Source organism: Aspergillus fischeri, genomic scaffold (assembly GCF_000149645.3).
Source record: "Aspergillus fischeri NRRL 181 1099437636266 genomic scaffold, whole genome shotgun sequence".
In the NCBI taxonomy this organism is placed as follows: domain Eukaryota; kingdom Fungi; phylum Ascomycota; class Eurotiomycetes; order Eurotiales; family Aspergillaceae; genus Aspergillus; species Aspergillus fischeri.
In genome coordinates this window covers 1,092,159-1,107,934 of record NW_001509760.1, presented here as the reverse complement: position 1 = coordinate 1,107,934, position 15,776 = coordinate 1,092,159, and the positions used below count along the sequence as shown (strand labels likewise).

Here is a 15,776-nt window from a genome sequence, read left to right as displayed (position 1 = left end):
TTTGTATATATCATAGCAGTTTGATAGATCACGACACTTTTCACGTACAACGACTATAAAATTCCCAGGCGCTTATGAGAAACATGTCATTTTTATGTCTTTTAATCTAGCGGTCAAAATATTGACTCAAGTTGTAGTTACACCACCTCCTGGCAGAGAGCCAGGCATGTGGAATTGATCGCTCAAGTTACCACTGCTCTCTTCCCGCGTCATGCTGCGACTGCGGAGGTCGCCAGTTTCAACATTGAAGCTGCTCGTTCGGGAAGCAAGGTCAAACGGCGGACGTGTGCCCAATAGTGATCCAAACCTGAGCACCTCTGGTTCGCGAGACGAGTCCTCGTGATGGGCAGGCCCGCTGGCATCCGCCGCTGTGCTACTCCGCGGCGCATTAGAGCCCGTTTCCGAATCATCGCCGGTCCGTACGCCTGTTCTGCCCATGCGAGGCCAGAGGTCCGGCAGTCCCACGACCTGCACCCGAGGTTCGACGACGCGCTCCTCAAACCATGCATGAACACGGGCTTCAACTAGCTGAGCGACTTTAGGTACGTCCTGGAGTCTGCTACGAGAGCCGATCAACGACCGCACGGAGAGGTCAAGTCGATAGTCTGGAAGAAAGGAAAACGCAACGTTGCTCTTTGGACTGGTTTTCGGCGGATTTTCACCGCTGGGTTCCTCCGAGGAGCCACCTGCGCGAGAGTGACTTCCACCCGTCTGATCTTCACGCTTTGAGCGTCCAGTCGTTGTTGTCTGGGCGGTAGGGGGAGATGGGGAATGGGATGGAGTGTCGAGTGGAGGTGTGGAAGCGGGGACGAGTGATATGCAAAGGGTCCCGGAAAAGCGGACAACGGAAATGGAGAGTGCCACGGGAAGAATAGCAGAGCATGGCTTCGGATAATTGAGGAGCAGCTGCGTCTCGATAGCGATGGAGAGATTGTCATCGCTCAGGTCGACGTCCATCAGTGCCTGAAGGCGTCCACCATCAGAATTTGGGTCATCCACAGCAATGATCCGACAATTGCTAAAGATCGGAAACTCCTCCCCTAGAGATATATCCGTCACAGTAATTTTATCTATAAATGATGGCTTCTTCTCGGGGTTATTCAGGGCCGCCGTTAGCGAGCTGAGGATTGATGATGTCGGCGAGTCCTTCAACAGATATGCTGTTTGTCTGTATTGAGCAATGGTCTGAGCTATGAGGACATTGAACCAGTCCAAAGATTCTGGCTGGTGCGAAGAATGGTGTATCCTGTGTCGCCCATGTTTTGAGGAGGGATTGGTGGGGATTGCAGTGTAGTAGGTCTTTCGCAGGATGGATCGGGTGTTGGTCGCGGAGGACGGTACCGGACGTAGGACGTTCGAGTTAGATGGCTTTTCTCTCAATGTTCTTGTGTTTCCATCATGCTGTGTGCTGCTGTAAATCGAATTGGAACGCCGATGAGTCGCCGAACGATGAGAAAGGCCGCGAGAGGGCGGAGGTGGTGCTTCGCCGAAGATGAAGAACTTGATGAAGGCAGCAATGAGAAGCACGACGGAGAGCTGTCCCAGCAAGAACCCTTGTGTAAACGATAAACTACTCCTACTTCATCAGCTATTCAGCGGCCTTAAAATGCACGGTGATCTTGACGTACGAGGACTGAGCCGGGATAGGCGTGGGGTCGTCTAGTTCAGTGTTGTCAGTCTTGGATCACATCAACAAACGGAATCGGATCAATCGCACTTAGCTGAGAAGACATTTTCAGCTGCTGTATATGTTATCCGGTGCTTTCCATAACCCCATTGCTACAACAAGCGACACTGCAATTGAAGAATCCAACGTGTTGGAACTTGGAAGACCAATTTCAAGGCCAAAAAAGAATGACGAATGACGGACCCTGTCGGCCTCGGCCAAGGCTAGTCTAAGATGGATCAGCTGCTTATCACATCCATATCGCGATTGGACTCCAAAATGACCCACGAGCTCACGCCTCTGTGTAAGGACACGTTGAGCTTTCGCAGTCATCCATGTTCGATCGTTAAGAATCTGTACTATATTACCAGCTGGCTGGTTCTGCCTCACCTTTGTGCTCATATTAAGATGCCTGAAAACTAATTTTCCTGCGACTACAAAATACTCCTCACAGAACGGAAATATCTAACTCGCAGAATGTACTATTTAGGCATTAACTCACTGCTACTATGGCTTCTATGCTTTGCTCCCCCAGGGCTCGCATACGGTAGATCTTCAGAATCGCCGCCCGGGCCAAATGCCATACTCCTCTCGCGAGTACAGTCGCTGACACTCCGCGCCAATCGTCTCACGTCCTCTCGCCGTGTTTCCCCGATTCCACAGCTGAAATGCGTGGGACCCTCAAAGACCATCTGTGACAAGTACAAGATAGAGACTATGCGATGCACAAATGCTGGATACGACTACGACGAAGAAGATGTCCAGTGGACTTGTACTGCACCACTTCCGGAGGAATTCATGCTGGGCGCAACAGATGTGATCTGCGAGGGATACCGAAATGCTGATGACAAGTGGGTGTTGAAGGGCAGCTGTGGTGTCGAATACCGGTTACTGTTGACGGAGCGCGGGGAGAGGCGATTTGGCAAGATACAAGAGGATGACATGCGGTCCATCCCGCGCGCGACAAAAGGGTGGCGCCGGGGCATGGATTCTCTAGTCGACCTAATTTTCTTAGGGTTCTGGGCTGCGGTTCTCGTTATGATTTTATGGCCTATGGTCCGCTCCTGTTTTGGGCTGCGAGGTCGTCGAAGAAGGACCAATGTCGGACGAGGTTGGGGCGGATTTTGGGGAGGAGGAGGAGGTGGTGGTGGAGGAGGAGGAAATGACTATGGGCCTTATCCTGGGCCAACTCCTCCATACAGCAGCTTTCCAGATAGTAGTTCATGTTCATCGCAGCCAGGGTGGAGACCGGGCTTTTGGACCGGTGCTGCGGCTGGTGGCATGGCCGGCTACGAGATGGGTAGGAGAAGCAATCGGCATAGCGACAGACAGTCATCTTCTAGAAGATGGGATGACCACGAGCCCTGGAGAGAAAGCACCACACGGCCGCGTTCCCCTCCTCGGTTTTCGGCTACCACGGAGAGTACGGGATTCGGCTCAACAAGACGAAGATAATGCTTAGAATCGCGGACATTAGAATTGATTCGTTCCCCTAATACCGCTAACTGTCATAACCTACCTAGACGCTGCATTTGACGAACCTAGCATGTGTTGGACAGCCTAGTTATGATATTACAAGCTCCCATGAAGCGAGAAGCAACACCGATAAGAGCCACCCTGGTAGACAGCAGAAAGGCACCAGGCCGTGATCGTGATCCAATTCTCAAAGCCATGCAACACAAAGACAGCCCTAAACGCCCACCCCCCAATTTCTACCAAACTCCGCCCAGCAAAGCGCCTAAATAATCAAGGAAGGTCATCAATCGTGCCAATCACTTCTTCAGTTCCGCCTCCCACAGCTCTCATCGCCTGTCTTTTGTTGTTTCGTTTGCCCTTTACGGGCACGTTACTGGGGTTATCTAGCCCTGGTGCGGTACCACCACCAGTCGCGCCGTCTGGATTTCGAAGCAAATCCTCCTGAGCCTGCTTTTCCTTTGCATGTTGTTCCTCAATCCGTTTCTTCTCTTCATCCAACTCTTGCTGAACCACTCTGGGGTCATCATACACAGTATTGGTCATTTCGGAATACGTCGTGATATCAATTGTTTCCCGCGGACCCAACAGCGTTTCCTTGATTCGTTCCGGAGCGCGCCGCTCTTCATTGTTGAATTTCAGCTTGATCTGACGTCTCGACCTCCCAGGGAACAGCTTGCTGATCATCATGAAATCGGTGCCGAACATTCGCAAGCCTCTGTAAAATAGATCCGTCATCTCTTCATCCCATGATTCTGTCTTGGACCGTTTTCCCCATGTGGCTTGGTTGATCTTCCGAGTAAGAGAGCTTTCCACCACATCCTCTAGCTCCCCCGCATTTCTCGCCGCATCTGCGTAACGGTCGACCTGGAGGGAAGCGGCATCAAGCACAATCTCTCCATTCACGATTCGCATCACAGGACCGGCCTGTGGCTTTTTGTCGAGGCCGATATCAGGTTCCGCCGCGGGGGATGTAGCATCCGCGTTCGGTTTGAGAGGGACTGGCGCTTGGCTCTCCTCCTCTTGTTGAGCTCGCTTGCGTTCCTGCTCAGCGAGCTCCATGTTGCGCAATTCAGTTTCCCGCTTAGACATTCTCCCCGTTCGTAAATCCTTGCACAATTCCGACATTTTGACAACTGCTGGAGCGATTTCGATGAGATCCGCTCCTTCAGGTGTTGGTTCACGCTTTTTGCGAGACCGCTGTTGCTTCCTCTTCACCTTGCCCGCAGCGTCTTCAACGTTGGAGATGCGGCTCGCCCTTCTGCCTCGCGACTTCGACGCTCTTCGAGTCTGGTCGGCGTTTGGTTGCGATTCAGCTCCGTCGGTAACTTCTGTATTCTCTTCAACCGTTGGGGGTTGGGTAGGTGGGGGAGTAATGACATGGGATGGTGAAAAAGTAGGACGGGTGGATGTTGTCGACGATTCTTGAGTCAGTTTCAAGCGCTTGGATGGGCGGATCTCTGTAGCGGTCTCAACAGGTGGAAGGTTCTGAGAACTAGCCGCAGGTATCGAAGCGTCATCGCGGCTCACAAGGTTTTGGGGGTCTTCGATACTTTGAACAATTTCCCCTTGTCTCTCAGGTCCATTCGCCTCGAGGTTTGTGGGGAGGCGCTCGGTATTGGTATCATGATGCGCGATAGATTGAGATGGCGCAGGAGCTTCTTCAACAGTCACGCGCCGTGTGGGAGCCGAGAAAGATGCCTTACGCTTCGAAACGGGAATGGGGATGGCTGTCACAGATTTGGATGGTGCTGAATCGGGTTTCGGGGCCCCCGACGACTCGGCGACGGGCAATTGAACATCACCCGCAGATGGGACAGAAGGCTCCGGGACCGTAGCAGGAGGCGCGGGCTCGGCAGGAACTTTATCTAATGCCGGTTGAGTGTTCTGAGTAGTAGAGGTTTGTGAACCGGTACTAGGTCTTCGCGGTGGTGCTGGGGTGGCAGAGGGTGCCGGAGGGGCGCGTCGGACAGGCGCCTTTGGAGCAAATTTCTTGCCCGACTTATCTGAAGACGGAGGCGGTCAGACCGATGCAGCACGTTGTAGGAGGCAGGATTCAACACTTACTGATGACAGAGCTCGAAAAAGATTTCATCCTCACAGCTCAGCATCGCTGGAGACAAACGGAACCATCAAAGTCCAGGCCGATAACAGAACTGATGCGATGGATGGTTGGTCCAACGGATATACGTAGAGGGTGACATGCAGAAGTCTAGACTAAGATGCCGGGAGTTCGTCTGAACTCTGGGGGGAAGTGGGCTCGGTCACGTGGGAGGCGCTAGGCGACGCTAAACCTCCCAGGCCGAAAATCCTCCTGGCTTCCCAAGTCCTGCTTATCACAACCACCTGCACGGCTACGTCCTTCAACGTCACTCAGATTTTGTTGTCACCCACACGGGCGGGTACTGCTGCGGTTATTGCTCCAGGCTGGTTGCTGTTCAGCGGTGACGGCCTTCATCGACTTATGTCTTTCTAGCCACTGATGCCGGCCACCGAAGCAACTCCCGTCGCATGTTCCGAGTCCGCTATCGTCAAGATGGAAGACCGGAAGAGACCTGCTACTCATGATCACAATGATTCCGCTCCACCATTGAAAAAGCAAGCTACTTCTGTCAATGGTGGGAGTAAACCGCACCCAGATGCCGATATGCCTTGGAAAGACGACCTGGAGGTGAGTTGCCAACGTTTGTTCCTGAACCTTCAGTTTGTAGCAGGGGGCATTTTTTCGGCCCACTTAGAATTCAGCTGAAGTCTGAAATGGTTCTGATGCTGACTTACTCTGTGACAGCGATTCCAAAAAGATGCGATATGGCGCCAGATGCAAGAGTACAAACGTGAGAAGATGTCTCTGGAGACGAAACTCAAGGAAATGTCGAAAGCTACGGCCTACCATAATGACCATTTACGTGTAATTGATGCCTGGTTTAATCAGGTAAGTATCCTCGCGCATCTTCCTTGCCGCCGCAGAATCTCACTGCTCTTGTGATAGTTAATTGATGAGGTCAAAACTCTCATGGGCGCTTCGGATGAAGACAAAGGTAGGCACTAACCTAGCTAGATCGTCATCTTGAGATCATCTCGCTAATTTTCGTCTAGATCGGCCTTCGTTTCGAAGTTCGTTGTTATTCGAAAATATGGGAGACTTTGAGAAACATCTCAAAGCCCGGTCAGATGATATACGTGCCATTATTACTCGGTTGCAATCTTTCTCCACAAATACCCCCCCAGAGGTTACAGATTTGCAGTCCCAACTTGCGAAGAAATTGGCCGAAGAAAAAGGTACTATTACCGAACTTGAGAAAGCTTTGGCCGAAAAACAGCAACTGGAAGAAAGCCTGGAGGCAGCGTCATTACGGTACATGGTGGCTGAGAAGAAGCTCGACCGCGCACGAAGCGTGACTGTCGCGAAATTAGAGAAGCAGTATCTTCTAGGTGCTCAGCGACCTGGCGGCGATAGTGCGTCTGGAAATCGGGAAGAACAGTCACCAGTCAACGGTGTGCCCTCGAGCGTTGAACGCAATTCCGAACTGGAAGAAGCGCATAAACAGCTTGTGGCTGTTTCGGAGAAGCAAAAGGAACAGTTGCAAAAACTGGAGACTGAGAATGCAAATCTACTAAGCCAGATCACGGAGTTGAATATTAAGGTAAGGCGCTGTCGTCAGTTGTGCAAACTGCTGCTGACCGGATATTGTTGATGTAGCGCACAAAGCCCACCGATGATGATTATGCGCATACGGACTTGTTCAAGCAACTACGATCCCAATACGACGACGTTGTTAAACGAATCAATCACCTGGAAGCAACAAACATACAACTACGTGAAGAGACCGCAAAGTTACGATCTGAACGGACCGCATATCGCAACCAGGTGGATGAGGAAACCCAGAACGTTATTGCCGAAAAGGAAGCGCAGTTGATGCGAGCTGAGACTGACTTAGCCCGAATTCGGAACGCCCGTGACGAGCTTTTGGCTGATCAGCAGATGCGGAAGGCTGCGCAAGAACAGGAGAAAATCGCGACAACTAAGGTCCAGGAACTTGCGGATGCTGCACAGGCTCGAATTAATGCCCTAGAATCTGAGGTGGAAAGGCTCCGCTTGCAGCTTGACAACACGAAAGCCGTGCATACAGAGATCGAGGATATTACGCTGGAAGAACTTCGTGCGAAGTATCAGAATTTGGAGCGCCAGTATTCCATGCTCAATACCGAGTTGACGTCGATGCAGACCGCCTGCAAGAAGTACTCTTCGTTGGCTTCGCAAAAGGTTGCAGATTTTAGCGCTTTAGAAGAGAAGGTCGCCCGGTTGACTGCTGAGAAATCGAAAGCGGATCAGAAGTATTTCGCTGCAATGAAAAGCAAGGAAGCACGAGAGTTGGAAGTTCGAACTTTGAGAATACAGAACTCGAAGAGCTCCGATATTGTCTCGCAACTAAAGGAATCGGAGGCCACCACTCGCTCTCTGTTGGCCAATATGGAGAAGCAGGCTAGTGAGACGAAGGAAGCATTGAATTCGATCATCAGCAAGCATCATGCGGCTCAACAGCAAATCGCGGAGAATAACATTGTTATCGACGGTCTCAAAGCCCAGGTCAATGAGCTCAAGGCCCTCTCGGTGTCGAAGGATTCGTCATTGGCGAGTGCTTCGAGCGCTTGTCGTAAAGCCGAGACTGAAATTGAGAGCTTGAAAGTCACCCTTGCCGATACCAAGAAAAGTCTTGAGAACTGGAAGAACAAGAGTTTGGGCAATTCGTCATCAGAGTATGAGATGTTGAGGGTAAGTCTTTCCGCGCATGCATAAGGTGTACTGATACTAATTGATTGTCATTCCAGAGTCTTGCACTTTGTACTGTCTGCCGCAGGAATTTCAAGAATACCGCGATCAAGACGTGCGGTCACGTATTCTGCAAAGAATGCGTGGAAGAAAGACTCACTTCTCGGTCTCGAAAGTGTCCAAATTGCAATAGATCATTCGGAAATAATGACCATATGCATATCACGCTATGAGTCCTCTCAGCAATCGTTGAGTTTCCGATTTGGTCCTCGGTCCGGTTCAAAATTTACATTCGTGTACCATAGTTTTCATCGCCCTTCTCGTCCTCCCGATTTTCTCCCTAGCCTTTTTATTACCCTTTTTTTCTTTTGCTGTCGTGTTTCACACAATCATGGAAGGTTCATGGTGCGGTGTTTTTGCTCTACAAGGTTTAGCAGGATAGGGTCTCACTGGGACCGGCGTTTTGATTTGCTGTTACGCTTTTCGAGCAAGATTTCCCGTTGCATAACGATCTGGCCAGACATGGTGGTTGTCCAGTCTTCGGCTTCAACTTTTTTCTTTACACCCATTTTCCTTATGTCTTGCTCTCTTTCAGGAAGAGAGACTGTTTGGATACCCACTTCTGTGTTCCGAGTAACACCGGTGGTGGGGAGCCGGGATGTCAGATGTAGGATTACCTAGGACGAGATGATGAATGCACCATGCTCATGGGGTCATGGCCTTAATGATGTCGTCTGACTTTCTTGTGGTAGACAGTTTTCTATGTATGTGCTCGAATGTTATGAATTGAATATTCTGCTATAGAGAAGCTCATGCCGCCCTACCCAGAGGTCTAAAGGAGGGACGATTTGGCCCGCATCATCTACTGCGGTATCCCATTCTCGGTCGATTCGTTCTGAAATCATAGCTTGCAGGGCGTTGCTGGCTAGGACGCTTTGCGCCTGATATGGCCCCATCACAGATGCGCGAACTGCAGCACTGAGAACTGCTTTGGCATGATTCAGCATGAAAACATACGCCGTCTGCCGGAGATCGACACCCATAGCAAGGCATACAACACCCCATAGAGGAGCAAGATGGCCTTTCGGCCCTAATTCATCCGCAGTGCCGACCCAAGATTTGAGAGCATCGGAGAAGCTTTCAATCATTTGCACTGCCTTTGCAGCGTCCGTCCTGCCAACAGACGGTCCCGAAGCATATGCGCTTCGAAATGCTCGCTCCCAGACGCCAAGTAACGCCCTTCCCTGCGCGACACTTGCCCTCTGAGCAACTATACACGGCGTCGACGCGTCCAGATCGTTGTCTAGTGTCTCTAGTTCTCCCGGGTTCCTATAGGCTGCAAGGACATACGGGAGAGAGGTGCTTGCGATTGACGCAATTGACAACTTGAGGAAGTGATGGAACGATGCGATTGTTGTCACCGAGCGAGGCAAAGGTTTATTGTGGGCTAGGTAGGACTCCAGGCCGCTGGAGTAGGCAAAGGATCCCAGTGGGAGGGCAGAATCTGACAGGAGGAGTAATGCATGGTTTGGTGGAAGGTATGGTTCGTCTATTTTCGATGTCAGTCTTCAGGTACGGCAATCATGGCCGTCGCAGGGTAGTCGTCACGGACCATTGGAGGGTAGTTCCCTTGCACCCTCTCGGCGGGCTAACGTGAGGCGTGTGCGGGCATTGCGCAAACGATACTCGAGATCTGCAATCTCTTTCTCCAGAGCTTGTACACTGTTCTTCCCATTCATTCGGACATTCCTCAGCGTGTACAGAGAGAGGAGGTTGATGCTTTTGCGAGGAGCCCCTCGATACCATTGCACCAAAGCATAAATAATGCCCGCTTCTTATCTCTAAGCCCAAATCCACTGATAAGCTCGTCCGAACATCGGAGTTGCCCGTCTCCGGCGGTGGATGTGGGCAGAAAAAGGCGGATGCGAGAGGAACGATGTAAGTAAGCAATAATGGTCCGATGCGAGCTTCTGATCGCTTTTCCGCACGTTGATATTACCCTCTGACATTACATCATGCGATTAAGCTAGACCAAGAGCTTCTACTGACGAGACCATATTATATTATGTCAGGAAAGCGTCTTCTGGATGCTATCCAACTATTCAATGTCGCGAAATCAGTTGCGACGAAACACCTTACGCTGCGGCAACGGCAGCTAGACGTCTTTACACGGACCTCTTCCCTCACCAAGGGAATTCAGAGGCAGACTGAGGGTTTAATATTAACAGCTCAAGCTGCAGCTGCTCTAGCCAAGCGATTCAATGAACCTTCTCCTTCCGAAGCTGCGCCGAAAACCCAGCCCACCAGCACGCCCGCGTCTTCTCAGCCAACAAATGCGGCAGCCCGTTCAGGTCTCTCTCCGGACAAAGCGAAGAAAGCTCAACGACAGGCCGAATTTCAAATTCCGTCATCGGCTGCGGGGCACACTGTGAACAATGGCTCGAGTGCATTGAATGTCAGCGAACAACAGGATGTCTTTTATCAGCCTTCTCAAGAGTCGACGCCGGGATTATCGGGGCTTCCTCGAGTGAAGCTGCCGAAGACCATCAATAACACGCAAGTGAACGTGGATAGCTCTCTTAATGCGGACTTCTTCCACTCGCCTGTGAACACTGAGAAGCCTGTGTCCGAGTCTACTACAGAACAGCAAGTTGTGTCGGAGGAGATGATGAAGGAGATTTTCCACAGTCCCAAGGTTGCCAGGATACTTTCCAAGAAAGGAGCCCCGGATATGAAGAGCCCAGATTGGAGAGCTAAAGGCTTTTCTGAAAGTTCGGTCACTCCAAGGTCAGCTTCGGCTCCTGTCAAGAATGTCAAGCAAATTGATAAGCAAGACATGGAAAAGATTGGGGCCAGCATTGCTGAAGATGTTGCCCTGGTACGTCGTCTAGTCGATTAGATTGGCACAAAACGCATGTTGACATTTTGGTAGAAAGATCACCTGATCGCAGCGGAGCTCAAGCAAAGCGATACCTATAAGATGACTGAATCTCGTGTCCCGTCGTCGCGGTTAGGTCGATTGTGGCAATACAGTGGACTGGCTACCTCGATGGCCTTTGGAGCAGTGGGTGAGGGCCTGCGAAGGATGACTGGGGGCAAAGAAGACTATGCTGGGTCTATAATGTTCAGTCCTGGAAACATGGAACGACTTGTGGCCAAACTCTCAAAAATGCGAGGAGCCGCTCTCAAACTGGGGCAGATGTTGAGTTTTCAGGGTTGGTACTCGGAGTTACTCATTCATTGCGTTGTGGTGGACACTCATTCTTTTTAGATAACAAAATGCTTCCAGAGGCTATCCATCAGGTTTTGCAGCGAGTGCAAGATCGAGCAGACTATATGCCAGCTTCTCAACGAGACAAAGTCTTGGCTGACAACCTTGGACCCAATTGGCGGGATCTTTTCTCCACGTTCGATGAAGTTCCAATGGCAGCGGCTTCGATTGGACAAGTCCATGGAGCGGTGCTCAAGAGGACCGGCCAGCCAGTTGCCGTCAAAGTCCAGTATCCGGGTGTTGCTGACTCCATTGACTCCGACTTGAACAACCTTTCCATCCTTCTGACGGCATCTCGTCTTCTTCCGAGAGGTCTTTATCTGGACAAGACGATTGCAAACGCGCGGACGGAACTCGCGTGGGAATGCGACTACATCCGAGAAGCCGAGTGCGGCAACCATTTCAGAGAGCTCGTAAAGGACGATCCCGTTTTCTTGGTTCCAGAGATTATCCCGGAGGCTTCAGGAAAGCAAGTCCTGACCATGGAACGTCTGGAAGGCATTGCAGTCACCAAGATCCATGACTTCACCCAGGCGCAACGTGACTGGATCGGCACGCAGCTTCTACGCCTATCCCTCCGCGAGATCACCGAGTTCCGCTTTATGCAGACAGATCCCAACTGGACCAACTTCCTCTACAATGCGAAGACCAATAAGCTGGAACTCCTTGACTTTGGTGCTTCTCGCGAGTACCCTGTCGAATTCATCTCGAAATATATCAGAACACTTATCGCAGCTTCTCGCAACGACCGAGAACGCTGCCACAGCCTCTCCATCGAACTGGGCTATCTGACTGGTCATGAGTCCAAGGCCATGGTAGACGCCCACGTTTCTTCGATTTTGACACTTGCCGAACCGTTCATGGATTCTTCGCCAGACGTCTACGATTTCCGGGATCAGACCATCACGGACCGAGTCCGGAGTTTGATCCCTGTGATGATTCGGGAGCGACTCGCACCTCCGCCCGAGGAAACCTACAGCTTGCATCGCAAGCTCAGCGGAGCGTTCCTGCTCTGTGCGAGATTGGGAAGCCAAGTACGATGCAAGGAGCTGTTTGCAGACGCGATCCAGAAGGCGGAGAAGTCTGGGCTCGACGTTGGGTCGACTCGGAAATAGATCAGGAGGGAGTGTGGTGCTGCTTGACGTACATTGCCATGCTATGTATTACTATAGAAGGCCAAAGTCTACTCTTGTAAAATAGATCATGTAAAACGAGGAACTTGATATCATAGAATAACGATTCATTTCAATGTTGAACTGCTCTGTCTGGAGACTGTTTTTGCCTTCTATTCAAAGCTCAATGTAATATCCCATAGCGAAGATAGTGGTATTCAGGCGATCCTGTTCCGCATTTCCAAGCAGATCTCAAAGACGTCGTCAACTTCGTCCCAGGCATCTTAGACCTTGGAATGTACCCTCCAGGTTAATTTAGCGATGGTTTCCAGATCCGATTCATCCAGGACAATGTCCCCTTCACCAGGATTGGCGGGCCGAAGGAAAAAGTGCTCGAAGGGTAGAGTTAGAGGGTATCCTGTCACGCGAATGGGATCGTTGTCTGTCTTCTGGGACATGACAGCCCGGCGAGTTATTTCAGGGACCTTCTTGTTTTGATCCTGTCTTGTTTCCCGCGGGATTAATTCCCATTTTTCGATAACGACTTCTCTTCTTGTTTGGTGAACAAGAATGGTAAGAGCAGTTTTCACGTCACCACCTGCTTCCAGCAACCACCAGCGAGCGTCATCCGCGAGCTTTGACCTTGGCTGAGAGTACGCGCATTGTATCACCACTGTAGGCCAGTGGTCAGAACGTGGTTGCGGAACGACTATGGGACGGTACGTCTGGTCGGCTTTCTTCGTGCGCCCGTTCGATGTAATCGCGACTTGGCCCATCACGCTTAGCTGCAAGTCCAGCCCGTTCATAAACACACACTTGCGGGTGATCATAGAATGGAGGGCATTGTATCCTTGCTCATGAGCTGCTGTAGTCATCCTGACAAGAAGTAGAGCAAGATCTGGAATATATTCGAAAAATGAACTGGTGAAAAGCTTTTTGCATGGATGAGAAAAAGTCTCTGAAAATGTTTGCTCGTCAACATTAGAAATGATAATAAACTGGCTTCTACAGCCAGTCGTGTCTTCCTCCAAGGCATGATATTCACTGTCAAGGACTCTAAGGAAATCTTGTTCTCCGCAGTACTGGTATTCACTGGTTGCAGGACTAACATGGAATAGCTGCTGATAGCTATTCTGCCTACCTGCTCTCACTGCCATTATGACTGAGTAGCTGGCTTTGATGGGATCTGTTTGGAGTAAAAGGTAGATGAGGTCAAAGTCAGGGTACCTCTATAGTATAATCATAAGAACCCCAAAGGAATCATTCTGGTAGTAAAGGGTAGATGATGTCAAAGTCAGAGAATCCCAAAGGACTCGTCCTGGTTACCTTTTTGTCTGTCTATGGTTTCGCAGCGATTTTTGTGTTTAGAGGTATGTGAATTCATATATACTGCATGCTTCAGCTATTAGGTAAGGTTTAGAATATGATGTCACTATATCTCCCAAGAGTAGTCACTACACTATGAAAGATACTACATATGGTAGACCTTAGCAATTTGTAAAGTCCCATAGTATCACTGGCCAAATATCCATTGTAAATTATAGTATCATATGACATATCAAGGCGCATGACGAAGAAAACAAGCCATCAATCTACACGATGCTATGAGCTCGGGTCTATGTCTGCATTAAGAGGAGCTTCAAAGGAGAGCGTTAACTTGTATGTCTCGTGGGAGATGGGATAGTCTAGAATGGCAGCCTTCCTGAGCACGGCGTAACTGTACAACCATCGATGACTAAACTGGTGTCTGATGAGTCGCGACATGCTTGAATGAGCCTACTGACAAGGCTTGTGCAGCTCTCGAGTAGTCAGTCAGGCGCATCGTGTGCTCATACGGATTTTGCACGATGCATATTCTCGCCGTAACATCGCTCTGAATGTATCTTGCATTAAGTCTCTGGTGGGAAGCAAACAAGGTCAAGGACAGAGAGTACACCACCGTAGGTATCCGAATGCCTTGGTAGCACTATCCACGGATCTGCGGGATCCTGTTATGAGTATCAGTGATATAAGTGCAAAGCTAACGACCACGGGATTTGTGGTTTCATGAGTGCTGCATGCAGGCTGATTTCAAAGCAGCCTATCTCAGAGATACTATGTTTATTTGATGAAAAGTCAGTGCAGTCGGGCAGCTGGATGAGGTAAATTTCCACAGGCAGCGCATGGAACTGAGGAAAATGAATTCCGCAGTGCAGATGAGATGATGGCGCCATTTTGTGATTATTAATGAGCCTTTTGGATGACGGACAGGACTCATAACTTTGACTCTACCTTATGGGGATGGATGATTGGGTGGTCGCGAAGATTTAGACGCCCTGTTCGAGGGGTTTTTGCGACCTGGTTGTTCTGTATCAACATGAAGCGGTGTATCTGTAAGCATGCGGAGTAAAGTGGATAATCCGTAATAATGTTGGTGACAGACGCCCTTAAATATGACGGATCTCAAAAAAAAAGGTTTATCACGTCAGTGCACCATATCGGAAACTAAAGAAGATGCATGAACTGTAACCTATCAACTGTCAGGAAGCGATCAAGAATGATGCATGATTCAAGAGAACCATGCATGATGCAGCTTGACTCGGCAGTTCATGGTACTGTACATAATAAAAACAAAACATCGACCCGATACCCGATGGGTCTCGGCGACTTTTCAGGGTTTCGCTTCTAAAGTTCCACCATCCAATCATTACAATTATTCACCTGAATTCTTTCTGCATTATATCATCATCCGTATTGCTTTGTTGATTGCTGTGCTATTTCCCCTTTTGGGCCAGCTCCACCACCTCCAAGCTAGTTTTATAAGTGGCTGAAATGAAGCGATTGATTGATAATCAGTCAACAACGGTTCCTGATTTAGACCACGTCCCACATTATAGACACAGCTTCCTTATCGAACATTCGAAACGCACGGAAGGTGCCCGACTAGATGCCCCTGATTAGGCACACATGGTGATCAGTGCGTATTGGAAATCCGCATCATCGGCGACCAGGTATCACCGTTATTACCTTACCCTGGAAGCAGATACGGAAGGTGACTAGTAATGCGTCAATGGCTGACCCGAGGCCTCTCCTCCATGTGAGCCAAGGCTCCGATAAGCTGACACGAGGATCTGTCTCACTAAATAGTAAATACAGAGGTCTAGAAAGGCGGAGACCAGAAAAGGGAAAAGCAAAAGGAGTGGCGTCAGCACTAAGCTTGATGTTAATCTAACGCCGTTTGCTTATCTCCGACTCATGTGGGTTGCGATGGTTGATGACATAACAAATATGAAATAGTTACTTCCAACTCTAAGCGTTAGGTTTAGACCACAGTGAGCAGAGAGTCAATATTCTGTAGACGATATGATGATGAATCCATACTACAGGCTGCAATCAAGTCTCTGTCTAATTGATTCTTCGACTGTTAGCATCCGTGCGACGATATTGATACCAACTACTCCGTAGTAGGTGCAGTATGTTAAATGCTGCTGCATAGATGTGGAG

At 49.9% G+C, this 15,776-nt stretch overlaps 7 protein-coding genes across 7 annotated transcripts, besides 1 other annotated feature; 3 read left to right on the top strand and 4 right to left on the bottom strand.

Moving 5' to 3' along the window:
- Positions 1–126: 126 nt before the first annotated feature.
- mmm1 (ERMES complex subunit MMM1) lies at positions 127–1,733 on the bottom strand (the record flags this gene model as incomplete). The annotated part of the gene is made up of 3 exons (XM_001257647.1): positions 127–1,570; positions 1,629–1,659; positions 1,718–1,733. The coding sequence occupies 3 exons, from the start codon at positions 1,731–1,733 to the stop codon at positions 127–129; spliced, it is 1,491 nt and encodes a 496-aa protein (XP_001257648.1).
- Positions 1,734–2,143: 410 nt separating this feature from the next.
- On the top strand, positions 2,144–3,121 carry NFIA_050950 (DUF1183 domain protein; the record flags this gene model as incomplete). Its single annotated transcript, XM_001257646.1, has 1 exon — positions 2,144–3,121. The coding sequence occupies one exon, from the start codon at positions 2,144–2,146 to the stop codon at positions 3,119–3,121; it is 978 nt and encodes a 325-aa protein (XP_001257647.1).
- Positions 2,795–2,827: a microsatellite.
- A 291-nt stretch (positions 3,122–3,412) lies between the features above and the next one.
- On the bottom strand, positions 3,413–5,234 carry NFIA_050940 (transcription factor TFIIIB subunit BDP1; the record flags this gene model as incomplete). The annotated part of the gene is made up of 2 exons (XM_001257645.1): positions 3,413–5,145; positions 5,207–5,234. 2 exons carry the CDS (start codon positions 5,232–5,234, stop codon positions 3,413–3,415), a joined length of 1,761 nt encoding a protein of 586 aa, XP_001257646.1.
- A 387-nt stretch (positions 5,235–5,621) lies between these two features.
- Positions 5,622–8,103, top strand: NFIA_050930 (E3 ubiquitin-protein ligase BRE1; the record flags this gene model as incomplete). Its single annotated transcript, XM_001257644.1, has 6 exons — positions 5,622–5,810; positions 5,928–6,071; positions 6,129–6,177; positions 6,236–6,783; positions 6,840–7,913; positions 7,999–8,103. The coding sequence occupies 6 exons, from the start codon at positions 5,622–5,624 to the stop codon at positions 8,101–8,103; spliced, it is 2,109 nt and encodes a 702-aa protein (XP_001257645.1).
- Positions 8,104–8,689: 586 nt separating this feature from the next.
- Positions 8,690–9,649, bottom strand: NFIA_050920 (urease accessory protein UreF; the record flags this gene model as incomplete). The annotated part of the gene is made up of 2 exons (XM_001257643.1): positions 8,690–9,459; positions 9,523–9,649. The coding sequence occupies 2 exons, from the start codon at positions 9,647–9,649 to the stop codon at positions 8,690–8,692; spliced, it is 897 nt and encodes a 298-aa protein (XP_001257644.1).
- Positions 9,650–9,975: 326 nt separating this feature from the next.
- NFIA_050910 (protein kinase COQ8) lies at positions 9,976–12,296 on the top strand (the record flags this gene model as incomplete). The annotated part of the gene is made up of 3 exons (XM_001257642.1): positions 9,976–10,788; positions 10,843–11,125; positions 11,182–12,296. The coding sequence occupies 3 exons, from the start codon at positions 9,976–9,978 to the stop codon at positions 12,294–12,296; spliced, it is 2,211 nt and encodes a 736-aa protein (XP_001257643.1).
- Positions 12,297–12,577: 281 nt separating this feature from the next.
- On the bottom strand, positions 12,578–13,069 carry NFIA_050900 (uncharacterized protein; the record flags this gene model as incomplete). Its single annotated transcript, XM_001257641.1, has 1 exon — positions 12,578–13,069. One exon carries the CDS (start codon positions 13,067–13,069, stop codon positions 12,578–12,580), a length of 492 nt encoding a protein of 163 aa, XP_001257642.1.
- Between the last annotated feature and the right edge of the window lie 2,707 nt (positions 13,070–15,776).